Raw genomic sequence first — 25652 nt, forward strand, 5'->3', positions numbered from 1 at the left:
GATCGGGAGCTTAGAGACGAAGTAGTCCAAGGCGGGAATAAGAACCCACGTCAAAGTTTATATCGTCCCAACGACTCTAAAACGGTACCTGGGGCATCGGGCCATGCGGCAGCGGGGATATATTATATAACGCAAAGAGAAAACCGGCAATTGCAAGCGCCGTGTCTTGGCATTTTTCGATCCATCGTTTTCGGATTTTTGTACGGGTACACAATGTTGTGGAAGAGCTCTGTACGTGGGGAGAGCCAGAGGCGCGGACACGGCTTATCCTGGTGATGACAGGCACTACACACCTGCGCCGCCGAGAGGGATTGAAGCTATGATGGACACATCTAATGCAAATAATAAACACATCGGGATAGGCAGTGGGAACTGTTAGGGGATAGCTGTAGGCTCGAAAGATGGCAATATATTCAAGTTGGTATCAATTCAAAACTCAAAGTAGGCCGTGCCACCCGGAATTATGCCGTCGAATATCATCGACATGCAAGAAAGTGAAGTTCATTTTCTCATCCGCCGTCTGGGTATATCTCAAACCAACCAACTTTCCTTCACTAGCAATTATTGTTGTGTGACGAGGCTTCGCTTAGTGTGCATAGCCTAGTCTCCGCAAAAGGCAAGCCTAGTAGCTCTTTTTCTCTTCATCGGAGCTGGGGACACGCTCCGCGCGCTGCTCACGCTGGTGTTGCTGGAAGGTGTAGAGAGGCTCCAGCTTAGCATTGCGGTCGAAGAAGACCCAGCGCTTGAAGAAGTAGGGAATCGCCTTGGTGACCTGGTAGTGCGCAAAGCGGGCGGTGGGCAGAGCAAAGACCCAGTCGAGCTCTTCCAGCGTACGTTGCTTGGTCTCGGGGACCCAGAACAGGATCATAACGAAGGCAACGACGTTGAAACCAGCGTAGAGACCAAAGGCACCAACAACGTGGAGTCTGTCGAGAATGAACGGGAAAGTCATTCCCAAAATGGCGGCCCAGAACAGGCAAGTGGCCACGGCGAAACCCATACCCATCTCACGATGAGAGAGGGGGTAGACCTCGGCAGAGTAGGTAAAGGGTACAGGACCCTCACCAGGCGAGTAGAAGGCGCCGAAAAGGTAGACGAAGAGAGATACCAGAGCAGTGCGAGTTACACCGGGCGCAATCAACGTGCAAAGACCAGCGGCCAACAAAGTCCAAGTCATCTGAGGGAAGGTGAACAGAAGCAGGGATCTTCGGCCAAAGGTGTCAATGGTCCAGAATGCAGGGAAGGCAAAGAGCCAATTGACCATTCCGAAACCGAATGAACCGAGCAGAGCCTGGAAATCGCCCATGTTGGCATCCTTGAAAATAGTTGTCGAGTAGAAGGCAATGATATTGATACCTGCATTGCACAATATTGTCAGATACTGCTCCGTCCACGGAGGGGTGTACGACACGTTATTTTCACATACCACACATCTGCTGGGCAATCATGACGGTGAAAGCAGCCAAGTTGGCGCGGCGCACGCGAGGAATGGTGAAGAGTTCCATAAAGCGGCTAGCATAGTTGCTTTTGCCCAGGACTTGACTCTCAAGCTGCAGCTGGGCGTGAATAGCGTACATATCACGAGCGCATTGGATGTTGTTATGTCGGAGCTGGATCATGGACTTCCAAGCATCGCGGTAACGACCCTTCTTCATGAGCCAACGGGGAGATTCAGGGCAGAGGTAGATTAAGCAGAGCAAGGGAACGGCGGGGAGGAAAGGAGCGCCTGCGAGTCGAACGAATTAGTGATCCTGGCTTTCATGTGAAGTCTTTAAGTGATGTAAGTATGCATACCGAGCATCAGACGCCAGTTGTACTTGGCGTAGTAGACTGCCAGGTTGAAGGCAGTTCCCAGTGCAATGCCGAACGCCGTCCACATTTGCCATGACATGACCAGGGCGCCACGAATCGATGGCGGAGAGTTTTCGGCAGCGTAGATGGGTACGGTCGAGGCCTTCGCGCCCATACCAATTCCCATGAGAAGACGGTTAGCGAGTTGTTGTTGCCAGTTGTGGCTGAAAGCGGAACCGATGAGAGGCCAGATACAGAAGTGAGCCGAGAAGAAGATGACACCGCGACGGCCAAAGTAGTGGTTGAGAGGGTCAGACAGCCAGCAACCGCAGAGAGCGCTACCAATGTAAGGGCCAGCGTTGACTAGGCCGAGGATGAGACGGTCTCTGGTGCTGCTGGTTGCAATGCCGTATTCCTCGGGGAAGAAAATGTTGGCGCCGTTGGTGCCAGTCTGATCCCATCCTTGAACGGCAGCGCCGATTGAGCAAGTGATGATGGTCAAGTAGAGCTTCTTGGGCAAACGCCACTTGTGGGTGACTTCCTCTCGCAAAGCTGTAATTTCAGCCTCGTCGAGAGCTTCACTGCCGGTGAGAGTCTCATAGCCTTCTGGATCTTGAGCTACCAGTGCGCCCTTGCGGAACACGGCAACCTCCTCCTGTAGTCCGTGCTCAGTGCAAAAGGCGTCGACATCGCGCATGAGCTGGTTGTATGGGATTCCCTCGAGAGGATTCTTGATCCTGCATGCATGGTCAGGCATGGTTTGGTTCGGCGCGTACAAGTGTAAGACAACTTACTTTGCTTCGATGTTGCGGCTGAGCTCAACTGGGTCGGGCTGGTGAGTGCCACGCTCTTCATGATGTCCAGAGACATCGGCGACCTTTTCGCTAGAGAGTTATCTGTGTTAGTAGAAAGTTCGGAAGGCTGGAATACTGGCGAGAAGAGCTTACCCCTCTGGGTGAATCTTATCAGCCATACTGGCGATGGGCGAGTATACTGTATCGTATCTGGTTTTGACTATTGATTGGATCTGTTGACTGTTTTCGACACAATGAGCTTCTGACGTGTGACAACGTCTGAGATGGCTTCACAAATTAATGGAAGCTCGGCGCGCGTACAGGACAAGCCAGAGTGAATGGACAACATGGCACCGTCGCATGGGCAGCTGTGGATCTTTATAGAGGCGTGAGAGGCAAGACCGACCCCATGGTACCAGACGAAAACAGCCGATGATCCTGTACCAGAAACTCGAGCAGTTGTCTCCTTGGCGTCTCCGCACACACCCCATAAACTTCAGTTCTCTGGAGTTTTGGTTCTACAGGAACGTGAAGGGACTGGTCGAGCTCGGCAAGGTAATCAAGTTCCTATACTGCCTTGCCCCACGCGAGGAGGGAGAATCCGCTCGAGTCTAGCCTTTGGACTCGCATTGTTGGTCTGGGCATGGGCTCTCTGGTGCTAAAACCCTGTCGTGGTAGAGCTTGGCGGTTTGTATCCGTAGATGTTGCTTTTTGCTCTGCCTACAGCTTGCGCCGGCGGTGGTTTGTTTTCCACCAGGGGTGAGAGCGCCGACGAATTGACGGGTTTGTACGGAGTACAAGTGGGCTCTCTCCGGGATAACACATCCAAGGGAGACGTAGGAAGGGAATAGTTACTGTCCAGGTGACACATGCGCAGGTCCCTTGTCGGTGTCGCGTATTAGTGCCTCGCAATGTAACGTGCAGAAAGATTTGAGGCATCTGAGTCGTTCATCCAGTCACACGCGTCCCGCAATACTGAGAAGTGATCGTGAGAGCCAAGCGCTTGGCGCATTCATTGACTTTTTGGCCGCCATGGAGCGCCACGCAATCATCCCAGCCGGCCAAGCGCGGGGAAGCAGAGACAGGAGGTAAGGACAAAAGACTTCAAGCTCGATCGTCGAGGCTTCGCGTTGCTTATTATCCACATAGTCCATCGCCGAGAAAGATATAGGGGACAGGCCGAAAGGCTTGAGTGAGCTTGGAGCATCTTGACATGTCTTGGGATTGGGGCTACGCGCATTTGCTCTAAGCTAAGTTTGAGCTGCGCAGCGCAATGTTGATTTGAGCGGTAAGCGACATCGAGACTGTACTGTCATATTGAAGAAGGCAAAACCAGCCTTTTTCGCGCAAAGAGGCGGGCTGCCTCTGATCCATGTCCGGCATCGTACCCCCGTATCCTGGCTGCCGTGGGATTTTTCCCAGCAAGGCTTGTCCTACGTCATGTCGGGAGAAAAGAGGGAGGGCAGCTTGCAAGCAGTGTGAGAACAGACCCACGTCGATTGAAAGTCGTGATTGGGCTGCTGACCAGGCTTCGAGACCGCCTCCCTCTCATTTGAGAGAACCGTAAAGAGAAATGGCCTTATCGGACCGACACCAGGCGGACTGCCGAGCCCCAAGACGCCTAAATAAGCTGCAGACGTGCGGGCGAGCAAAAATAACGGGAGCGGAGGGTAGCCGGGGGACGGGCGTGGCGGTCGGGGTTCCTTGCGGGGTAGAGTGTTGGAAGATTAAAAGACCGTACAATGGAGATGTCAAGGATTCGATACCCTCTTCGGTCACGTATCGTATTGGACGGAAGCAATTTTGAATTCGGAACGGGGCCATAGGAGGTGGGCCATGGAAGCGCTAATTTCGAGACTGTATCAGACGGTTGACTGAACTGGCGTACTATGGAAGATTGCTGGCTCCGCGAACGAATAAAAGCCGAGCATGGTAGGCCGTACTTGAGTGATGGACCTCGAGCCCTACGGGATCGGAATGCCTGATTCGGTTCGTAGGCGCCATCCATGAACCCAAGAATGTTGGCCGGCATACGGCAGCGTCCAACCCTGGGCGTCGGGGTTTGGCCCGAGATGTTCGAGGGTAGAACGAGACGCTTCGAATACTGACGAATAATGCCCGTATTCAGATGTATCTAGCTGCTTGCCCACAGCCCGCCACCTACCAACCTCATTGGGATTGTTCGCGTATTACGGACGTACCAAGGCGCTTGTCTGTCTTTGCCTCCGTGATGGCTAGGTACCTCTGCATGTTTCGGGAAAGCAGATCAGCACCAGAGCCATTTTTGCTTCGCAGCGAATTCTCGGTTCTTCATATGGCCGGATGGATCTGAAGCAGGTCGTGTGCTCTGCGCCTTGGGCTCGTGGCATGCCAGAAGATTTTGACGACAGAGGCTGGGCAAGCCGGTGGGTTCAGATAGGGTCCCCAGAAGACGAGACTTCCTGGGTGACGGGTCACAGAATGCCACCTCTTATCTGTAGGTTTACGGAGTAACCAACCCAGGCGCCAGGTTGCTCCGTGACATTCGAATTTTGCAAGGGTCTGCTGCTCGTTGACGGTGTACGCAATAACCACTCGTTCGTCGGCTTCGCGTCCTTTACGCCAAACAATTTATGCTCGATTTGCTGTCACATATTCATGTCTCTTCTATCTCCCGAGCCTCGCAACATCTTGGGCGCGAACGGTATCTGTACTGCTGGGACAATAGTTCCGGGGTGGTATCTGAAAGGTCGGTGGCAGGACCTGGGTATGCCAGGATCCAGTGACTAAGACGGACGTTCAGACTTGACTCGGGTTGATTATTTAGTGGCTCGACTGGGGGGTTTCTTGGCCCATTGTTCAATTACCAGTGGACAAACACAGGTCCAGTAATTCCCCCTGGGGATTTTGTGGGTTGACGGCCAAGATCGGGGAAGAAAGCACTGACGTTGGAGAAGCAGAAAGGACCTGTGGTGGAGTTGCTGTAACGTCGTGTGAGGCTCTGAGCAAATCAGTAATCAGTCGCATGTTGGGATGTTGGACTGAGCCCATCCAGGTGGATGCTCGTTCTCTGCGGGATGGCATCCATCGATGCCCCTCTGTATTGGCCAAGACAGTGGAGGCAGGCTACGAAGGCGATGGATTGTCGGACACTTTCCGCGGCCTTCATCACGACCAGGCCAGCTAATGTGGAACGAAACTTTAGGCGTAGCTCTTGTGGGCTTTTTGGGCATCATCTGATGGCTGATGTCGCGAATGTTATTGCGGTGAAATGGCAAGTCTTGGCCTGTTATTCTTGATGAAGGGGGCAGTGCAATAACAACAGCAGCTAGATAGGTGTTGGTTCTGGAAATTGACAAATGTCGTTGCTTCGCCGTGCCGGTCTCTGCCCTGTTTGGCTAGCCGGATATCTGAGTCTCTTGGTTGTGCAGGTTGGCGGGGGGTGGCTTCGGGAGGATTTACTCGCCTGAAGCGACGCAACCCTTTCGCTGGAGCAAAAGAAAAAGAGACGCTAGATAGACAGTCCTTTGTTGTATGTACTCTGTACGTCACGCAGTCACCCCGGCCGAGGGGGGAGAACTGGAAGTTTGGAGAAACGAGGTTATGAGGTCCAGGGGAGGCGATCCTTGGTGTGGTGATGGAAGCCAGTACTGGTTTACTGCAGTTGGTCTTGATTGGTCTAGCTGCGAAGAGGATGCAGGCCGCAGTTGAAACAGTACAGTGACGGCTCCTTCATGTGCAAAGCAGACTGATGGTCGTGGTCAGCAGGGGAGGGGTCGGCCAGCCCGAGTTCTTGGTCGAAAACTGAATGCCATCTGAAGGGATTCGATGTTTGTAAGAATCATTCGACCTAGACAAGACAACCCGGTGCAAGCGTTGCTTGGGGTGTTTATATCTAGATCCTTGAGCATTCAGCGTCGCATGACCCATGAAACGTCAATGGCGGTCCATGTGCATAAAAGTTTGGAGGGGCAAGCTGTATCGTCGTTGCTTTTTGGTTGAGCCGCCTCGGCGAAGGGGTTCCAGTGAAGGGGTTCAGATTCCAGTGCCACGAGGGAAGCCAAAAAGGGATTAATGAGGACAATCGCGAACGGGTTGTGGATGCGGGCACTAGACATCCATGAACATGATATGTGAACAGGTGGAGGGCGGGTTGGAGTCTTGGAGAAGCTCGAAGTTGTTGTACGTCAGAAGTTTGCATTGGAGTTGGGGAAACAAATGGAACAAACGGCCTGAGGTATTGCGGTTATATCGTGAACCTAAGGTACCGACCGTCTCGCGCCTTCTTCTCCCGAGCTTCGTTGGCTTGAGGTAGGGTTACTAAGCGTTAACCTTACCCATGTACGTACTCAAGTCCGTACTCTTTGTGCCAGCTGCCAGAAAGAGGTCTCAGGTTTCTGCCAGTGTCGGGCAAGATCGGCTTACCTTACATAATGTGCCGAGGGAAGTGGAGCCATCCGAGCACCGTGTGAGTACGTAACGCAAGTCTCGAGATTGCACTGTTGCTCTCGTCCGCCGTGGTGGGAAAGGCGTCGAGCTTTCAAGAAATTCGACCCCATTCAGGGCCCGTTGGCGCAAACCAGCTTCCTCATCCGACGCGTCCGAGAGCTCTGATTCGTCACTAAGGTGCCTTACAGCTATCGTTGTCCCGCTTCTCAGCACCTCACCTCATATCATATTGAGGTACTTTTGCGCCTAAACTCGGCTTACAGTGCTGCTGACTGCTCAGTGCCCCTCCTTCGTCTGAATTCCAGAGTTCCTGACCCCTCCACAAAGGCAGAATCGTCGGGTGTGACGGCCGGCCGGACTCACTTCATGTTGACCAGAACATCTACTCGGTCAGCACGCAACATTCTTGCTCTCCGATCCAAGTTTGTACCACCAACACTACCACCATCACCACCACCACTACAAGCAGCAAGGAGCCTCATCGGTCAACTCCGATTCCAACAGCTATCAACCGCCGCAGCACCCAGACGCCTTGGCAGATCGCCGCAAGCTTCCCCGTCGCATCGCAAAGCAGCTCCCTTCCAGACCTCACCAAGGCGGCTCTTCTCCGCCACACCCACCGCCACCATGGCTCAAGACTATGAGACGGTGCTCAAGGGCAAGTACCCCGCCAAGAAGCATGCCCTCCGCGTCGCCGACTATGTCAAGTCCAAGGTCCCAAACGCCTCTGGTGTTCTCTATGTCGAGGGTCGCATGACCAAGATGCTCGAGGACAATGACGAGCCCGAGCCCTTCAGGTATCGTCTCTAGCGTCTATCTTAACCTTTGGCCCATCGCTACCTACCTTATCTGTTCAATTATGCCTGACACCCATCGCAAAGACAGCGCCGCTACTTCTACTACCTGACCGGCTGCCCTCTCGCCGACTGCCACTACGTTTTCGATCTTGCGACAAACAAGTCGACTCTCTTCATCCCCCCTATCGATCCCGATAGCGTCATCTGGTCTGGTCTGCCCGTCAGCGCCGCCGAGGCCAAGGAACTCTACGATATCGACGATGTGAAGTACACCACAGACGTTAATGCCGAGCTTGCACGGCTGGGCAAGGGCTCCAAAAACACCGTCTTTGCCATCCAAGACCAGGTTCTCGACAACATCACTTTCCTCGAGTTCGACGACAAGAACTTTAGCGTTCTCAAAGATGCCATTGAGCGCTGCCGTGTGGTCAAGGACGACTACGAGGTTGCCCTCACCAGAAAGGCCAACCATGTCTCGACAATTGGTCACCATGCCGTCGTCAAGGCTGTCAAGAATGCCAAGAACGAGAGGGAACTGGAGGCCTTGTTCCTGCAGCACAGCGTCGCGAATGGTGCCAAAAACCAGGCTTACCACGGCATCTTTGCTGGAGGTCGCGCAGCTGCCACTCTGCACTATGTCGCCAACGATGCGCCTCTGGAAGGAAAGCTGAACCTTCTTCTTGATGCTGGCACGGAATGGAACTGCTACGCATCTGACATTGTGAGTAAAGTGTCTAGCATCACAGTGCCTCTATAAACGCGCAACTAATATTGACTAGACCCGCACATTCCCCATTTCCGGCAAGTTCAGTAAGGAGTCCCGTCAAATCTACGACACCGTATTGAAGATGCAGCTCGAGACAACTGCTGCATTGAAGGAGGGCGTCGTCTGGGATGACATTCATCTGCTGGCGCACAAGATTGCCATCGATGGCCTCCACGCTATCGGCATTCTCAAGGGAGACAAGGACGAGATCCTCAAGAGCAGGACAAGTGTCGCTTTCTTCCCCCACGGCCTCGGCCATTACCTGGGCATGGACACCCACGACGTCGGTGGCAACCCCAACTACGCCGATACAGACCCCATGTTCCGGTACCTGCGTGTCAGAGGCCAGATCCCTGCCGGCAGCATCGTGACTGTCGAGCCGGGTATCTACTTCTGCAGCTTCATCATTGAGCCGTACCTCAAGGACCCCGTTCACTCCAAGTTCATTGACCAAGCCGTCCTGGACAAGTACTGGGATGTTGGTGGTGTGAGGTGAGTTAGGCCCTGATCCCGGTGCTCTCAGTTGTATAGGTTTGCTAATTTGTTTGCAGAATTGAGGACAACATCCTCATCACCAAGGACGGCAGTGAGAACCTGACGCCCACCATCAAGGACCCTGATGAATTGGAGAAGATTATCCAGGCGAGCTAAAGGGGCGTCATGAACGACCCGGCCGTAGAAAATAAAGGACCGAATAACAATCCCACCGTGATGCCTCGGCCAAAACGTGCTGGTTGGACCTGGCTATGCCCGACAATGATTTTCCACGTAGACGCACGTGCTTGTTCATGCCCCTTCAGTTAGGGCTAAGAGACTGAAGCCAATATCGTCTCCTCCTTGCTGAATGAAGTTCCTGACAATGTCTACAGATTTTGGTCCGAGATCCACCTTTTCCTCTTCGTCTGGGATCCCTCTGTCCACCGGGCCTTTACGATCTCCGTCCAGCTCGTAGAGGTGGCCAGTGTCTGGTGATTTGACGAAGCAGATGTAGTGGAAGTAGACTTCGTCCTCTGCGCTTTGCGGTGCCGCCGTGTCGCCCTTTGTCGCGATAGCAGCGTACGCATCCTCGAGTTCTGTTGAGCTTTCTAGCACCATGGCGGCCTGGGCTGGGTCCATGGGCGCTGTGATGGACAGGAGGTTGTCTAACAACGATCCCGGCGCTGAATCTTGTCAGTCTTTTTGGGGGCTTTTGGTTAGGGGTCGAGAGGAAAGTCATGGCAACTCACTCAGAAAGTCTTTGGCCCGGCCGTTTGCCAAAGCATGCAAAACAGCATACAAACCACAGGCATTATTGATAGTCTGCTTAAACCACACCGCATCCTCGTCCTCCTCGTCGTGTTCCACCATCCAGTCCTTTGCGCCGGCGTCCTCGGCCGTCAGCCGCGCTTCATAGGTTGGCGTTGTAGGGAAGACGAGAACGAGGGCGAGGATCTTGAGTGGGAGGAAGGCCGGATCGTCGAGGGCGAAGACGTCTTGGAAGTGGAGGTCAGGTGAGGCGCCGAGGGCGGCGATGAGTTCGTTGAAGACTTGAGGGTTTGATTCGAGGGGGATGAAGGCTTTGTTGTAGGTTTGGGGCATTTTGAGAGTGAGGGCGTGGAGGGACGAGTGGTTTGGGCAGGTTTGGGTTGTTGCGAAGAGGCTTGAGATTAGTATCAGTAGTGGGATGATGATCATTAAAATGGATGAGATTGAATCATGGATTGTTCGCCTTTTTACAATTGATACTCTGATCGATCCGAAAAGTTGAGATGAAGTGAGTACCAACCAGATATTTGAGATGAGGGAGAGGATGAGAGACAGGGGTGTAATTGAGGTGAGGTTTCGCTTCTACAGGTACCCGCACGGGTTACCAAGCTAGCGGTGGTGGCTGACTGAGCGCTGGAAATCGCTGACCTGGGGCTCACATATCCCGCCACATCTCATTTGTCATCTCATCCTCATCCTCATGTCATGAATGGGGGATTGTTGGTATTGCGAACATGCGTGAGGCTTGCAATGTCACCGAAAAGCATTCAGCAACAAACACGAAACTCACCAGTGGGTGTAAGTCTCTACTGCGTATATACTGGCTTACCCACATGTTGGAAGCCAAGCTTTTGCGGTTCCAGTTTTCTCATCTGAATCTTCATGAATCCCGCCAGTGACTCGACCTTACCATTATGCTGCAGCTAAGGTGTCTTGCACAAGTCTCAAGTTCACGGCCTCATGTCTCCCTGTATAAAGGGCAACAAATAGTAGAAAGATGCCTTACGGACTTGAGGTAAGCACTCAAGCACCTAAGCAGTACCTCACTCGGAACCAAAGGCCGGCGGCCGCCGTCGGCTCGGAGCGGCCCCATTCTCAATGGGCCCCGCGTGGCCGATAAGATAGCGCTTGAAAGATGGAGGGGTCGTGAGGGGTCCTGCCGGTCACTGACCCAGCCATGAGACGAATCTGCCACTCCATCTCAATGCCGCAGTGAGCAAGTATTTTCACGCTATCTTTGACTCCCTCACAACTTGCCTTTTGAAGGTAGCTCAAATCGATGTTCAATGTGTGGTGAGGGTACAAAAGGTGGGGGAGCTTCCCCGCCGTGAGGGGACCTGAGGAGCCGGAGGGCCGCCCGTTCACGAGCTGTTTCCCGCCGGCTGGGCACTCCGTCTCAACGTCAACCTCTTCACAAACATCCGTCTCATCGACTTTCCACATTTTTATTTTCCTAGATCGTAGGGCTTTTGTAGAAATCCCACAACCACCTCTGCCAAAGACCACACAGACCACGGTCACTATCGTGACCTCACAAACCACCACGATGGCGCGCTTCCGCGTCCCCTTCGCCAACCTCCCCATCCCGCCAGCCCTCCGCGTCCTCCCGGCGCCGACCATCCGCATCATCACTCTCCTCGTCACAATCAACATCATAATATGGATCGTTACCGGCATCATCCTACACTTCCACCCCTCCCTCATCTCCCCAGCAGCCCTCTCCTACGTCCTCGGCCTCCGCCACGCCCTCGACGCGGACCACATCTCCGCCATTGACCTCATGACCCGCCGCCTCATCGCCTCAGGCCAGCGTCCCGTGACGGTGGGAACCTTCTTCTCTCTAGGCCACAGCACAATCGTCATCGTCACCTGCGTCGTCGTAGCTGCCACGAGCGGCGCGCTGCGGGACCGCTTCGACGGCTTCACGCGCGTGGGGAATATCATCGGCACGAGCGTCAGCGCGGCATTCTTGCTGCTTCTTTGTGCCGGGAACGGGTGGGTGCTGTATAAACTCATCCGGAGGCTGACGGCCGTGCTGGAGGAGGAGAGACGACGCGGGTTGGAGGGGTACACGCCTACCGAGGAGGACGAGGGCGATGCGGCGACAGATCTCAAGTTGGAGGGCGAGGGGTTCCTGGCGAATGTGTTTAGAAAGGTTTTCCGTGTCGTTGACCGGCCTTGGAAGATGTTTCCTTTGGGGATTCTATTTGGTTTGGGTTTTGATACGAGTTCCGAGATTGCTATTCTCGGGTTGTCGAGTGTGCATGGTGCGCAGGGGACGAGCATCTGGCTCATTCTCATCTTTCCCGTTCTTTTCACAGGCGAGTTTGCATGTCATATTTCAAGTACATTGACTGACTCGTGATAGCCGGCATGTGCATGCTTGACACAACGGACGGCGCCCTCATGATGGCCCTCTACACCTCAAAGGCCTTCTCGCGCGACCGCGTCGCCATCCTCTACTACTCCATCGTCCTCACAGGCATCACAGTCTTCGTCTCGGCCTTTATCGGAATCATCCAGGTACTGTCTCTCATCGCCAACGTCGCCGAGCCCGAAGGTAGTTTCTGGGATGGCGTCGACGCGATCGGAGAGCACTTTGACATCATTGGCGGCAGCATCTGCGGCCTCTTTGTCGTTGTCGGGCTCGGTTCGGTAGTGGTGTATCGACCCTGGAGGAAGAGTGTCGATAAGAAGAATCAGGAGAGAGCTGTGCTCGTGTCTGAAGAGGAGAGAGGATTGGGGACGGGTGAAGGGCCGAGTTACGGTGCCGTCGAGCCCGGCGAGCCTATCTTGAAGAAGGGAGCTATGACAACTGAGAGTGATGTGCAACAGTAGACATTTCGATTCTACTAAGTTTATCCGCCATGGCGTGGGGAATTTCTTGAACTGCAGATGACTTTACGCATGTCAAGAGTCACTATAAAAGGTCAAGTATTATGGATGGGTCATTGCGTGGCATGACAATATAAGGTACCTATACACACGAATTCATACAGGCGGCTCAGTATCGCCGATATGCCCGTCTAAACGACATGTACTTCGTTTCTGTCCGTTTCTCTCATATACGTCCATGATGCTCATTACTCCTCTGTATTGCGGTTGCGCTTGGCTCGAGCCGCCCAAGCCGCCCGTCTGAAGCTACCCAGAAGCTTTGCCCAAGAAGCCGCTAAATCTCTTCAATTTAGTTTCGTGCTTGCGAGGCGGGCGCCGTTGGGGGGACTGGTGACTGCGATTACTGATGTTGCTGCTGTTGGAAATTGCAGACCTCAGGTATTGGGGAGTCTCAGACTGACACCTGCCCATGGCAATCACCAAGGAGTCCGCGCCTCCGACATAATTCCCTCAGACTGACCGCCTTGTACCCCTCCAGGTAATCCGCAAGTCGCGTCGTAGCTGAAGCCAACATCCGCTCCGTCGAGAGCTGGTGCCTCTCTTCCAGCCAAAGCAGGTAACAGGGCCTCTTCTCAATCTTCATCTCGAGGCCTGCCCGAAGACGCCGCGCCATCTCCACCTCATCCTTGTGCCTCTTCTGTACCAAATTTGCCTTCTCTTCTGCCGCACAAGGCACGCCCATCTCGTTACGCCAGACGCCTGCTCGTTCAGCCGCTTGAAGAAGGCCGTTCTGGGTACCCGATGGGGGAAGCGGCTCGCTAGTGGCGACAAGCTCGTTGATCGGCTTCTTGAGGGGTTCCCAGGCCTCTTGGTCTTCTGCAAGCGCTTTTTGAAGCCGGATACTCGGACCACGGTCCAACGATGGAGCTCGAGCTGATGTGTTGACGGGGCTGACGTCCCCAGACTCAACTGGCGTATTATGGGGAGGAATCAAGGCCTCTTTGCAGGAGTCCTCATCCTGTCTCGACCAGTCACCGAGTCTACTGAACCATTGCGAGGAGGATTCAGTTGTTTTCTCAGCAAGCTCTCTGTTTGAGCTGCGGGGTACGTCGGCCTGGGGCACAAAATTCTCGTGCAGTATCCTGCTCGCCTGGTTGTGTTCGTAGTCCAAGTCGAACAACAGGCTGGCCAAGGGCGAAACAACGTATGTTCCCTTGGGAACACTGGTATACCCAAGGACGGCTGGCTGAATTATAGGACCTGGATCATAGATTTCTTCGCCAGCTAAGAAGTCGTTTGTATCCAAGGCGTTCGGATGGAGAATACCCATTTCTTTAGCTATGGTCTCCAGGTCTTCCACGAAGCTAGCTCCAGGATTCCCATTAAGGTGGACTGGTTCCGGCTGGACGATATCTTGCTGGTTGTAAGCCACCTGAAGAGGAGTGACAGATCTCTGCTGCTCCTCTATATGGTGCTTTCGTCTTTCGAGAGTGCTAAGTTTGATGTGTGCTAAAACCGCACGTCGCCAGACCGGACGACTGGGTTTGCGCTCAGCTTCCCCGTTGGTTGACATTGTGCAATAGATAGAGAGAAGGGTAAGATTGTATGGGTGTAAGAGTTCGATTCAGGGAAATTGAGTGTGGTAAAGCGGTTGTGTACTCAAAACTGAAAAGTCTTTGGCAAGAGAGAATGGGTTGCAGGATCGAGGGAGAGGCTGTGCTTTCTACTCCTAGAGAGGATGAGAGATGGGATGTTATGAAATCTCCGGAACCCATCTCCGATCACGATAGCACAGACCCATCTCCGATCGTTACGAGATGTATACCTTTAACTTCAGAGTTCCGTCAAAAGACAGCTGTCTGGTCGTGGAGTTGGTGGCCGTACAATTACGATTAGAGCTATCTCCGATGACTAGAACAATCACACCCCTCGAGCATCATAAACTCTTCTTATAGACAGCCCATAGAGGGAGATGAGCTCGTTCATGGACAGAAAATTGGAGCGTTTGAGAGACCAGAGTCTTGCAGTTTGGCGTTTCTAGATGGCCAGGCTCTGGCCTCAGAGCTGGGGTCCATGAGATGAGGCACCAGAATCAACCGCCATGAGATTGAACTTTGATACCAGACTGCCGGAGATAGGCAATTTGAATGTAAAGTTAGCGTCACCAAATAACCAAGACTGTAGCTGCATCGAGTCTATAGACCATAGAAACCTTCGCTCGAAGCCCTTTGTGCGCCGGTTGAACAAGACACGAGTTTCCCGATAACAAGTAGACGACCCTCCAGGTAAGTGTGAACTACAGCAGATGCCATGGCATGAGTAATTGGCTCTCAAAACGATGCGGAGCATTGCCAGCAAAACCGGCTCCGGCGCACCAATTTGGACCTGTATGGAACATACTTTTGCGGAACGCTCAGCCTTATACCTTGATGAGCGGCTTAACGCCGACAAAGCCTGGCATCGATAACGGCAAGAAACTTGAGAATAAACCTGAGGACAGTGAAAATGGTACTTTGGAATTGGTTCACGATTCGATTGATTAGGGGTTAAGTCTAGTAGTAATTGGTTATATATGCCTACAGTGCTTCAGGTAATGGTAAGTGACCATGGCAAGTCTTCTTAACAAACTAGATCGAGGAACTCTTCACTGAAGAGCTTGATTAACCTGGTTTGACGGCTTCAAGTATATTGGGTGTCTCGCTACCAAGCATTTGCAGCAGTGGCTGCGTTGACTGGTAATTAATTCTCTGAACTCCATCACAAGGTACCTACTAAAAGACAGCGACAGTTGCGGCAATGAAAGTTGGTAACCATAGTTCCTCTGTACTACATGGAGTTCTTATTGCGCGGATGCGCGAAGTACAATCCAGTCCACTTGGCCAAGGAGGTGAATATAAGCTGGATGTTCCGGTTCAGATCTCTGCGACCCCATTATTGGAAGTGGGGGCATGCTTAAACATAGTAGCGAACAACTATCGCACAAAGTCCATTTCAGCAAGTAAATGATGGGGAGGCGGACGCAGGTCAGAAACACCCGTGCAGAAGACGTGCTTGGATGGCATGATGGGAGGCGGGAACGTGGGAACGCCAGAAGAGCATGGAACTGCGGGATCGGAGGAAACGGTGAAGTCGGTGAGGCAACGGATGTCGTCCGACAAGGGGCACTCGGTCCAGACCTTGACCCAAAGCGGCAAGTTCCCGAAGCCGGCGAGTCGGTGTGCAAGTACATGCCTCTAATGATCTGAGGAATACCAAGGTAATGCGACGGATTTTGGCGTCAAGTTCGGTACGACGCTACCACGGTATGCGAAAGCCGTTACTAAATCAACCCTTTTCCTTTTCCTCGGTGTCTCAACGTATTCGGAACGGCTATTCCGTAGCACGACCTGGGTCTTGTTGCCACTGGCGTGTTTCCGGTGCTTTGGACGATCAGGGTCCATCCACACCGACTCAGGGTCCTCAGCCAAAAGTGGCTGGCACTGGGGTGGGTGGGTGTGATTAGTTCCTCGGTCCCCTTTTTCCTCTCTGTCTTTGGTTGCATTTTCTGCCTTCCGTTTTCCCGTCCATGCTCCTGTCCAGCGTAACACGAATCAGTCTGGGTCCTTCGTGGTCTCATCTGATGTCGTTGGCCGCTGTGTCGGTCCCTGTGCCTTGAGTACCTCTACCCGAGATAGGGAATCGCCTTACCAATGGCATAGCGGCACGGTGCGTTGTTCGCGCAATAATGAGGCCCCCTTAGGCTGCTGGAGAGGGGCACGATAGGGAGGTCAGGTGCATGCTCTCGCGAGAAACATTGACAGACTAACCAGCGTCGAGTCTTATGTATGGTCGCCCTCAATTATACGTTGGTGGTGACTGCGATAGACGAGCTGTCAATATTGCCGCAGTGCATACTATCTGTAGTCTGTAGCCATGCAGTGTATTGCTTTGGGCCAGGACGGGACGGGATACCGGAGCCGGCATTGGGTTTGCGCCAACATCGGCTCGGACGCATGCGGTGTCTCCCGGTTTGCGCACCAGGCGAATGGCAAGAAGCCATGTCAAACAAGGCGAACGATATGTTACTGAGGCCGTGAATCTTGTTGAAGCTTGGACGAGAGAGCACCACGCACCACGCAGTGCTGCAAAGCGGCACACTGTGACCGTCGACATACTTGAATCTGGTCGGATGCTGCTTGTGACAAGTGATATGAGGCGCGATGGGGCAGATTTAGTGGAGGAACATGGCCCTTGCCACCTCCTGCATTGCGCATCTGTATCCGTAGAATGTCACAGTGCTCAGGCCAGCAACATGCTATGCCGTTGTTGGGGTCTCGTACAGGAGGCTGGAGATGCTGCTGCATGGACCTCAGCCATGGCACAGATTGAGATGGGTATCGCACCTCGTCGTCGCCTCGATATCCCCGGATTCCATTATCAATCCTCCTCGCGCTTCGTGCATGTGTGACTTGTCGCTTTCCCCTGCACCGCCGCAAGCCAGTGGAGGAACCCAGCAACAGCGTTCACCAGTGGCAATGTGGGCCTAGAGCGGATGTGGTAGGAGGGCGCGGTGTTCGGGGGCGGGCTGGAGGTAAAGTCGGGGTAGAAATCGCCAGGGTCTATTCCGTAGCTCTTGAATGTTTCGAGGCAACTTGATAAGAGGGAAATGTTCGTTGATCCCTATGGAGTCGGGAGTCGAGTATCCCCATGCGTGAGTTGAAGTGGAAAAAGGTCAAAGTGTATCTGATCAATTGCGGGATGATTAAGGGTCTGGCAAGCGTCGATTGCTGCAACGTCGTCCAGATATGGAATACGAGAGTGTGCCAGCCTACAGAAATTCCGTTCGGGGCGAGTTTGTAGGGTTTCTTGCGTACGGCTGAAGCCGAGCCTCTCTGCGGTTGTCGCACATCGCGGGGTCATCAAGAGGCAGCCTGATCGGAAACCACCATAGTCAACGGTGGTCTGGCTGTGCTGAGAGATTGGTCTGCTTCTTCACCAGGTTAAGCAATGTCGTTGCCTAAGCCGTCCATCAGGGTTTATATCGCGCCGACCAATGAATCTCGTGAACCATGAATTGAGTTAGACGATGGAACACAATGCCAGGCAGTCGTGAGGCAGTCAGCCTGGGCGTTTGCCCCCAATGGCATGCTGGGAATGCCCTCATCCTGAAGTATTGAAACTATTGATCGAGTGTGAATCAAGAATTGATTGCCAGCGTGGAGCTTGAACCCTGGCTGAACTCGGGGGGTACTAAGGTAGGCCGGCCGTGCGAATAGTGTACCTACAACATTGCCCTAAATTCCAACGGCAAGGTCGGATGGGGGATAGCAACCGGAGCGGATCTTGGTGGGCGGTGTTGGTGGTAGTAGGTATCCACAAGCTCGCCCACCTCGTCCGACGAACACAAACACAAAGCGTAAAAGACAAACGGGACCAGGCCTGTCACACGCGGCTGATGATGGGCACGCGGGATGCCTATCCGTAGAAGCTCTTGCATATCTGTACCATTGCCTGCCGGGTAGATGTGTGACACAATCCAGGGGTGGTGTTGTTGAAGAAGAAGGTTAGTGACCGAATGTCGGAAGCATAATGCAGTGTGGCCTCTTGCCTCGAATGGATGGAAATAAATTAAAGCAGATGACGAAAGATGGAGGGTGGGTGGGTTGGTGATTGACAATGGAAGTTCTGAATTGCCTCACGGAGGAGAAGGATCGGACAGAAGAGCGAGGAAGGAACAAAAGGCAGGAGCTTGAGGAGGTTCGCGGATGCCGAAAATCAAAGGAGCGCCAACGGTGCCTCGTCCATCTTGGGCCAATTTGAGACGATTAGGAACCTTATCCGCCTCGCCTGGGCGGCCTTATCGGTATCAGCAGCAGACCTAAGCCAATCAGAGCTGTTGCATAGCTACCTTAGGCGTCGTCAAGACCCTGAAGCGGCACCAACTAAATTCTTATCGCAGGGTGCTGAAGGCTCCCGACCACGCACCCACGGCGCTAACGACTCTGCAGTGTCCCCTGGAGTGCAGTGCATGACACGATTGGGGGTCCAACGCAAGATACGTACCTGCTCCATGTACCTCTCACCCCACACAAGCTGTACCGATACCTCCACCCTCCACGACTCCCGTTCTCCCCGATTCTCCCATCCCTCCAACTTCCCTCCTCAACCACAGCCGTGCGCGCCGTTCTTTGTCTCCGTCCAAGACATCCACGCAACTCCCTTTCCGTCTTCTACCGTGGCACCAACGAAATGGAAGAAATCTGACACCCTTCGATCCGAAGTACTGCCTTCTGGAACCCTGAAATCGACCGGCTTGACGCCAATTAGACCCCTGCCCCACTCAATGCCCGGTGCTCGACCTCCTCCAAGGATGGACGAATTGAGTGATACGGGGAAACAGGGGGAAGCAATCACGACAATCACCACAAGCCACGCCGGCCTGCTTGTCCTTTTACCGGGGCCCTTGATGTCGCCAACCTACCGAGGCCAATGGCGACAATGGATGTGGTTCCTCGACTTCCGACTCGATGCCTTGGCTGCCTCGCAATAGCTTACACAGTAGGTGGCTACGGCTTCCCATCATCTACATCCATGTGGTGCGAGCCACCCTTCACCTCCGCCATCCCAGTCACGGCCCCGGCCTCGACTCATGCTTGTCAGATCGTCCAATACTTCCGGCGAGGCTGCCACGCTTTTGTTGGAGGTACCCAGTCCGCGACTCTTACGAGCTAGGTGAGCCCTCCTTCGTCTACATTGTACCCTCTTCCTCCGCCTTTTTGTTTCCCTTATAAGCTGCCTCGTCTTCCATCCACGACTCGTGCTCGTCTATGCCTCTAAAGATATTCGTACCCTCCATAACCTTCCTTCACCGTTCCACCTTGCCTCGAGTCGGTCGTCTGTCTGTGCCAAGGCATTAGACCGCCCTTATTTCGCTCGATCTTGCCGTAACTGACCCGTGTACAACAATAAGCTCGGGACGTTTTCTGTAAGCTGGCAGTTCTAGAAAACTACTGCTCAGCTCCCACCTTCCACCTACCTCGTCCTCGACCGTTGTGATTCCTTAGACTTGCAACAAACACCTGATTCTCAAGCTTCCGTGTTCTTTTTACCGCATTCATACCATGCACGGCTACAGCTCTTCAGAAGAGTCGGACGACCCTCGTCGCCCGCGCCCTGTGCCGGCATCGACAAACACCACCGACAAGAAGAAGACGAAAAAGAAGAAGACGCCTCCGCAGCCTTCTATCAATCATATTTGGAAGAAGTTCCAAGACAAAAAGTTCAACAAGGCTTTGGCTGTGCTACCATTCGACCCCGTTCTGCCGCCAGCAAGCTCAGAGAAGCCCAATGAGTTGCTTAGCGCCGGATACGAACGAGCTGTCGAGGAGTGCCGCCGGAAAGTGAAGAAGATAATCCAAGAATGTCGTAGAGTCAACATGCGATATCGGGACCCTGGTTGGGATCTGGTGAGTTACCTCCACCCCCCAATGCTTGCGAATTCGAACCTGGGGAGCTAACAGACCACTCAGGACTGGGATTTGAAGTGGGAAAAGGGTCACTGTCTCAACACTCTCGGCCATACCAAGTGGCAACTTTCTAGAACGACTCTCTCCAACCCAAGCGCATCTGTCCCCAAGGCAGTAAAGCGAGTTCACGAGATTTTCGAGAAGCCAACCTTTTTGAAGAACGTCAATGGCGGAGATGTGAAGCAGGGGAGCCTCGGGGACTGCTGGTTGATGGCTACGCTGACTGCCCTTGCTAACGTCGAGGGCGGTATTCAGCGCATCTGCGTTGAGTACGATACTCGCATCGGCATCTACGGCTTCGTCTTCTACCGAGATGGCGAGTGGATCTACTCCATTATCGATGACAAGCTGTACCTGAAGTCTCCTTGCTGGGATTCGCCTAGCATGCAGCGGGATCTCCTCCAGCAGATCGACCGAGAGGACGTTGAGCGTGTCTACCGCAAGACCTATCAGACCGGATCCAAGGCCCTCTTCTTTGCTCAGTGCAAGGACCAGAACGAGACCTGGGTGCCGCTGATTGAAAAGGCTTATGCCAAGGCACATGGTGACTTCGCCTCGTTGGCTGGAGGTTGGATCGGCGAGGGCTTGGAAGATCTCTCGGGTGGTGTCACCACCGAGCTGCTTACATCGGATATCCTCGACCTCGAGGGCTTCTGGGAAAACGAACTTGCCAAAGTCAACGAGGAGTTCCTCTTCGGCTGTTCTACCGGTCTCTTAGACGGAGGCTATGGCGAGAGAAATGGCATCTCGGAAGGCCACGCATACGTGATCATGGAAGCTAGGACGCTCAAGTCTGGAGAGCGTCTGATCAAGCTGCGCAACCCTTGGGGCAAGATTCGCAAGGGTGTATGGGAGGGTGCTTGGTCCGACGGCTCCAAGGAATGGACCATGGAAGTTCAAGAGGAGCTTGGCCACCACTTTGGCAATGACTCTGTCTTCTGGATCAACTACGACGACTTCCTACGCAAATTCCAACATATCGACAGAACCAGGCTATTCCGCGACCCCGCTTGGAGGTGCGCTCAACGTTGGATCGGCGTTGAGGTGCCCTGGAAATCCCAGTTCAACGAGAAATTCCAGGTCAAGTTGTCCAAGGATGGGCCGCTAGTCCTAGTTTTGACTCAACTTGACACGAGATACTTCAAGGGACTTCAGGGACAGTACGCTTTCCGCATCCACTTCCGGATACATGAGCGAGACCGCCCTGGTGCCGAGGACTATATCGTACGCTCCCACGGCAACTATCTCATGGACCGATCCGTCTCTATCGAGTTACCCGACATGCCAGCCGGAGAGTACAGCATCTTCATGAGTGTCACTGGTGAGAGGGACACTGACATCCCCTCTGTCGAAGATGTGGTCAAGCGTGAGTGCAAGAAGCGCGTTGAGAACGACAAGCTGGCGCAAATTGGTGCCGCGTACGACTTGGCTCATAGCAAAGGCACTGCGCACCTCCAAGAGGTCGCTAGGCTGCGAAAGATCAAGGAGCAGCAGAGAGCCTCCGAGTCTCGCCAAAAGGAGCGCCGCAAGCTCTGGGAGAGACGCCACACCAACCGCGAAGTCACCAAGCAGCAGACCAAGAAGAACAACGAGAAGCGCGACCGCAAGCTTGCCAAGAAGGCGGAAGCAGCCAAGGCGAAGGCTGACCTCGAGGCCGCTCAAAAAGCCGCCGCGGAAGCCAAGAAGGCCGAAGAAGCGAAACTTTTGGAAGACGCAGAGGCAAAGAAGAAGGATGCAGAGAAGCCTAAGGACCAAGCCGTCCAGACGGAAGTCACCAAGCAGGAGCCCAAGCAGGAGCCCAAGGAGGAGCCCAAGGAAGAGTCCAAGGAAGAGTCCAAGGACGTTGCTGCAGGTGACTCCAAGACAGATGGCACAAACGAGTCCAAGGAAGAGCCCAAGGATGAAGCCAAGAAGGACGCCACCGACGATAAGCCTGCAGACAAACCTGCCCCTTCCCCGGCTCCTACCCCTGCTCCCGCACCGCCAGCGCAGAAATCCTACGACTCAGATGGCGATTCGTCTGACTCGCCCATCGAAGACTGGGAAGAGTTGTATAGTGACGATGACATGGTCAGAAAGCCACGCCTGACTCCCGCTGGACCACCCAAAAGACATGACGAGCGTTACGAATCTGAGGAGGAGGGTCTGCCTGATCCCTGGAACGCTATCTGCATCGTCGGAGTGCGCGTCTACTCCATGGATGAGGATCTTGAAGTTCGTGTCGTCATGGAAGGTGGCGAGCTTCTCGAGGGTGGTATGGGCAAGAAAGGAGAAGCCGATATCGACAACGCCCAGGTGAACGCGGGCGGAGAGCGCGAAAGGCTTGAGGCTGATAGTGCAGATGCCGCGAAGCCTGATGTCAATGTTGTGATCCAGAAGACAGAAGAATCGACCGAAGACGCCAAAGATGACAAGGACGAGACGAATGAAGACTCAAAGTCGGAAAAGTCAGACAAGAACAGTGTCGATTCGACCGATTACGACAAGCTACACTCCGGAACTTCGACACCAGACGTCATTGCCACCCCGGAAGCTACCCCACTAGAGTCACACAAAGAGTTGTGCTAGAGCCTATTAGACCAGTGTAGACAGACGACGTACACGAGGGGAGACGATGGCATAGAGAAGATGTGCTCATGTTGAAGATTTTCTTTGCTTTCATGGTGTCGTTTATTTGGTTTAATCCCCGACCCAAGGGTCGACGGATAGCATGAAGGGCGTTGACATTGCGAGCGAGACCAAGCAGCCATATGCAACTGCGTTCTTTGACATGATCTGGAGTTCAGACTTAGCAACGTATATACATGCTTGATGGTTAAATACAGCCCACTGTTCCTATCACCTATAATGGGTACTATCACCTCATTTCAAGTCAGCAGAAACATACTCATCATCACGCGCAATGCTGCCTGGACCTTGCACTGATTGATAGGAATCCATTTCCTAATGAATAAGAATCACACAGTAGACACTTTTCAATGAGGCCAGACTTTCAGGACTCGGCGATGTGATTGACGGCAAGGAAGCCATGCGTCATTGCAGGACCCAAAGTCGATCCGGCTCCCAGATAAGTCCGCCCCATGATGCTCGCCGCCGTGTTACCAATAGCATACAGCCCAGGAATCGCCTCGCCGTCCTCCTTTAGTACCCTTTGATGCTCATCAGTAACGAGGCCACCCTTAGTGCCCAAGTCGCCTGGCCAAATGGCAATGGCATAGAACGGTGCCTTGCTCAATGCTCCCATGTTTGGGTTTGGCCCGCCAGCGGCGGGGTCACCGAAGAAGTTATCATATGCGTTGTCACCCTTTCCAAAGTCTGCGTCAACGCCAGTCTTGCACATGTCGTTGTACCTCATGATGGTTCCTTCCAGACCTTCAGCGTCGACTCCAATCTGCTTCGCCAAGTCTCTCAGAGTGCTTGCCGCGAACATTGCTCCATTCGCAACCGGCCTCTTAGGTTTCATTCTCGCGAACAGCTGAGTGCCAAGCATGTATCTGTTCCGGTGGTTCGTATCCATAATCAACCAGGCTGGAATCGCCTTGACAGACTTGTTCCTCTCATATTGATCGTGTCCAGCATCCGTGTAAGACTGCGCCTCGTTCATAAATCTCTTCCCGGCGTTGTCGACGATGATACAGTGCGGTCGAGATCGCTCTATAAGCGCAAAGTGAGGTTTGCCCGTCACCGGGTCGAAGATGGTCGGCCCCCACCACGCATCATCCATCAACGCCGTCGCCGCGCCGAGTTTCTGCCCCGCGATGACAGCGTCGCCTGTGTCGCTTTTGGGCGAGTTGGTCCATGACGTGCTGGCTGGGGTCGGACCGTACTTCTCTCGGAGAGGTTTGTTGTGCGCGAAGCCACCTGCTGCAAGGATGACGGCCCGGGATGCCTTGATGGTCTTGGTGGTTCCATCGGGGAGTTTGACTCTTGCGCCGGTTACTTTTCCTGCTTGGGAGAGTGTGAGATCCAGGAGGGAGGTACGTAGTCGGATGTCGGTTGCGTGTTTGATGTTGAGGTAGAGAAGCTGCGCGATGAGTCCGCGGCCCAGGCTGACGAGTTTCTGTCCGAGAATGGTTTTGCCGACGATGGGTAGCATGATCCGGGTCGACTTGATGAAAGCTTGGAGAGAAGCCGTCATCATTGTGATCCATGGTGCTTGCTCACCGTGGATTGCCACGGGTATGTTTGCAGGCGGCAGCGCAGCTTGCCATTTCCCCAGCTTCCTAGTATCAAAAGCGACAGACTCGATAGTTCTCCCACCTCCTTTCCCCATGGCGCCCTTCGTCTTGGGGTAATAATCCGGATACCCCCTACTAAATCTCCATTCAAAACCAAGGTCTCTCAGGAAGCAAATCATCTGTGGCCCGTTATCTAGATACGCCTTGCGCTTCGCCAGCGACGACACCGGCCCGACGTCTCCGACGGCTCGATCAAAGTACGCGAGGGCATCTTCTTTGGAGTCGTTTATGCCTGCGGCTTTGGATATTGGGTTTGCTGGGATCCAGAGGCCTCCGCCTGAGATCACTGACGCGCCGCCGAGTGTTGCTTCCTTTTCGATGACAACGGGGTTGAGGCCGAGGGTTCGGGCGCGGAGGGCGGCCGTTAGACCACCGGCGCCGGAGCCGACTATGAGGATATCTACTTCTTCGTCTGCTGTGGGCGATGTTTTCTCGGAGAGGAGGCGTTTCAGTTGGAGGACTGGTTGCCAGCATCGTAGTGAGATACTCGGTGTTGGTTGGAGGCGTGCAAGAATGATACCTCTCACCACCTTGGAGCGCATCATGTTGAACCGATGTCGCGAGATGAGAGTCTCAGTGAGCCGGTCACAGAATCATAGGATGAACGCAAGAGGAGGGGAGCAGGGCACGAAGAGTAAGCAAGCGAAGGATCGAGAACCATGTGCCTGATGCCACTGATTGTCCGATGCATTTCAACTGAACCATAAGCCGTAATCAGTGAGCACGACGGATGTCCCCCGCTTGAAGCGACAGGGGTTGTCGAACCAAGGTCTCCTCTCCTTGGCCTGCAGGGTGTTTTTTGAACCAAGACACCCCCTCAACGTTCGTGTAACTTTTCCTAGAACCCTCCACTTCGGATGATTCGGGTGGGCAGTAAAGGCGGTGATTGCACTTGAAAATGGGGATCGCGACCGTCCGGGGCAACGGAGTCACGAACCCCAGTATTGCGGCCGAGGGTCCGGAGCTAGAGCCGTCAGGTGCCGAAGAGTCCACGGGTTCCGCGGTCTCCACGGCGGCCGGTCGGTCGGACGAACATCTTGGGCTTAGAGAGAAGCCCACCATACCGAATATTTTGCCGGCAATGGAAGTTGTGGATACCGAGATACTTAATGGGCTATTGGCAAAGGCCGTCGTGAACTGGGACGCCGTAGAAGCGATTGCGAGTTGGATACTTGGGTGAAAGCTACTTGGCTATACGTGTCCGGAGTCCGCGTTCAATCAATATGTGGTGGGTTGCATCCGGGGGTCAGAGA

General features: G+C 53.8%; 9 protein-coding genes across 9 annotated transcripts; 4 read left to right on the forward strand and 5 right to left on the reverse strand.

The window, feature by feature from the left end:
* Positions 1-622: 622 nt before the first annotated feature.
* CABS01_11143 (uncharacterized protein) lies at positions 623-2764 on the reverse strand (the record flags this gene model as incomplete). The annotated part of the gene is made up of 5 exons (XM_060544498.1): positions 623-1356; positions 1427-1726; positions 1795-2528; positions 2586-2675; positions 2739-2764. The coding sequence occupies 5 exons, from the start codon at positions 2762-2764 to the stop codon at positions 623-625; spliced, it is 1884 nt and encodes a 627-aa protein (XP_060397746.1).
* A 2817-nt stretch (positions 2765-5581) lies between these two features.
* On the reverse strand, positions 5582-5800 carry CABS01_11144 (uncharacterized protein; the record flags this gene model as incomplete). The annotated part of the gene is made up of 1 exon (XM_060544499.1): positions 5582-5800. The coding sequence occupies one exon, from the start codon at positions 5798-5800 to the stop codon at positions 5582-5584; it is 219 nt and encodes a 72-aa protein (XP_060397747.1).
* A 1579-nt stretch (positions 5801-7379) lies between these two features.
* On the forward strand, positions 7380-9227 carry CABS01_11145 (metallopeptidase family M24; the record flags this gene model as incomplete). Its single annotated transcript, XM_060544500.1, has 4 exons — positions 7380-7810; positions 7895-8531; positions 8590-9068; positions 9128-9227. 4 exons carry the CDS (start codon positions 7380-7382, stop codon positions 9225-9227), a joined length of 1647 nt encoding a protein of 548 aa, XP_060397748.1.
* A 135-nt stretch (positions 9228-9362) lies between these two features.
* CABS01_11146 (ubiquitin carboxyl-terminal hydrolase, family 1) lies at positions 9363-10154 on the reverse strand (the record flags this gene model as incomplete). The annotated part of the gene is made up of 2 exons (XM_060544501.1): positions 9363-9736; positions 9803-10154. 2 exons carry the CDS (start codon positions 10152-10154, stop codon positions 9363-9365), a joined length of 726 nt encoding a protein of 241 aa, XP_060397749.1.
* Positions 10155-11367: 1213 nt separating this feature from the next.
* CABS01_11147 (Ni2+-Co2+ transporter transition metal uptake transporter) lies at positions 11368-12659 on the forward strand (the record flags this gene model as incomplete). Its single annotated transcript, XM_060544502.1, has 2 exons — positions 11368-12088; positions 12190-12659. 2 exons carry the CDS (start codon positions 11368-11370, stop codon positions 12657-12659), a joined length of 1191 nt encoding a protein of 396 aa, XP_060397750.1.
* A 448-nt stretch (positions 12660-13107) lies between these two features.
* CABS01_11148 (uncharacterized protein) lies at positions 13108-14229 on the reverse strand (the record flags this gene model as incomplete). The annotated part of the gene is made up of 1 exon (XM_060544503.1): positions 13108-14229. The coding sequence occupies one exon, from the start codon at positions 14227-14229 to the stop codon at positions 13108-13110; it is 1122 nt and encodes a 373-aa protein (XP_060397751.1).
* A 5527-nt stretch (positions 14230-19756) lies between these two features.
* On the forward strand, positions 19757-22729 carry CABS01_11149 (calpain family cysteine protease; the record flags this gene model as incomplete). Its single annotated transcript, XM_060544504.1, has 2 exons — positions 19757-20101; positions 20165-22729. The coding sequence occupies 2 exons, from the start codon at positions 19757-19759 to the stop codon at positions 22727-22729; spliced, it is 2910 nt and encodes a 969-aa protein (XP_060397752.1).
* Positions 22730-23153: 424 nt separating this feature from the next.
* On the reverse strand, positions 23154-24944 carry CABS01_11150 (uncharacterized protein; the record flags this gene model as incomplete). Its single annotated transcript, XM_060544505.1, has 1 exon — positions 23154-24944. One exon carries the CDS (start codon positions 24942-24944, stop codon positions 23154-23156), a length of 1791 nt encoding a protein of 596 aa, XP_060397753.1.
* Positions 24945-25297: 353 nt separating this feature from the next.
* On the forward strand, positions 25298-25579 carry CABS01_11151 (uncharacterized protein; the record flags this gene model as incomplete). Its single annotated transcript, XM_060544506.1, has 1 exon — positions 25298-25579. The coding sequence occupies one exon, from the start codon at positions 25298-25300 to the stop codon at positions 25577-25579; it is 282 nt and encodes a 93-aa protein (XP_060397754.1).
* Positions 25580-25652: the final 73 nt, after the last annotated feature.

Source organism: Colletotrichum abscissum, assembly GCF_030869225.1.
Source record: "Colletotrichum abscissum strain IMI 504890 chromosome Unknown Scaffold_30.1, whole genome shotgun sequence".
Classification (NCBI taxonomy): Eukaryota; Fungi; Ascomycota; class Sordariomycetes; order Glomerellales; family Glomerellaceae; genus Colletotrichum; species Colletotrichum abscissum.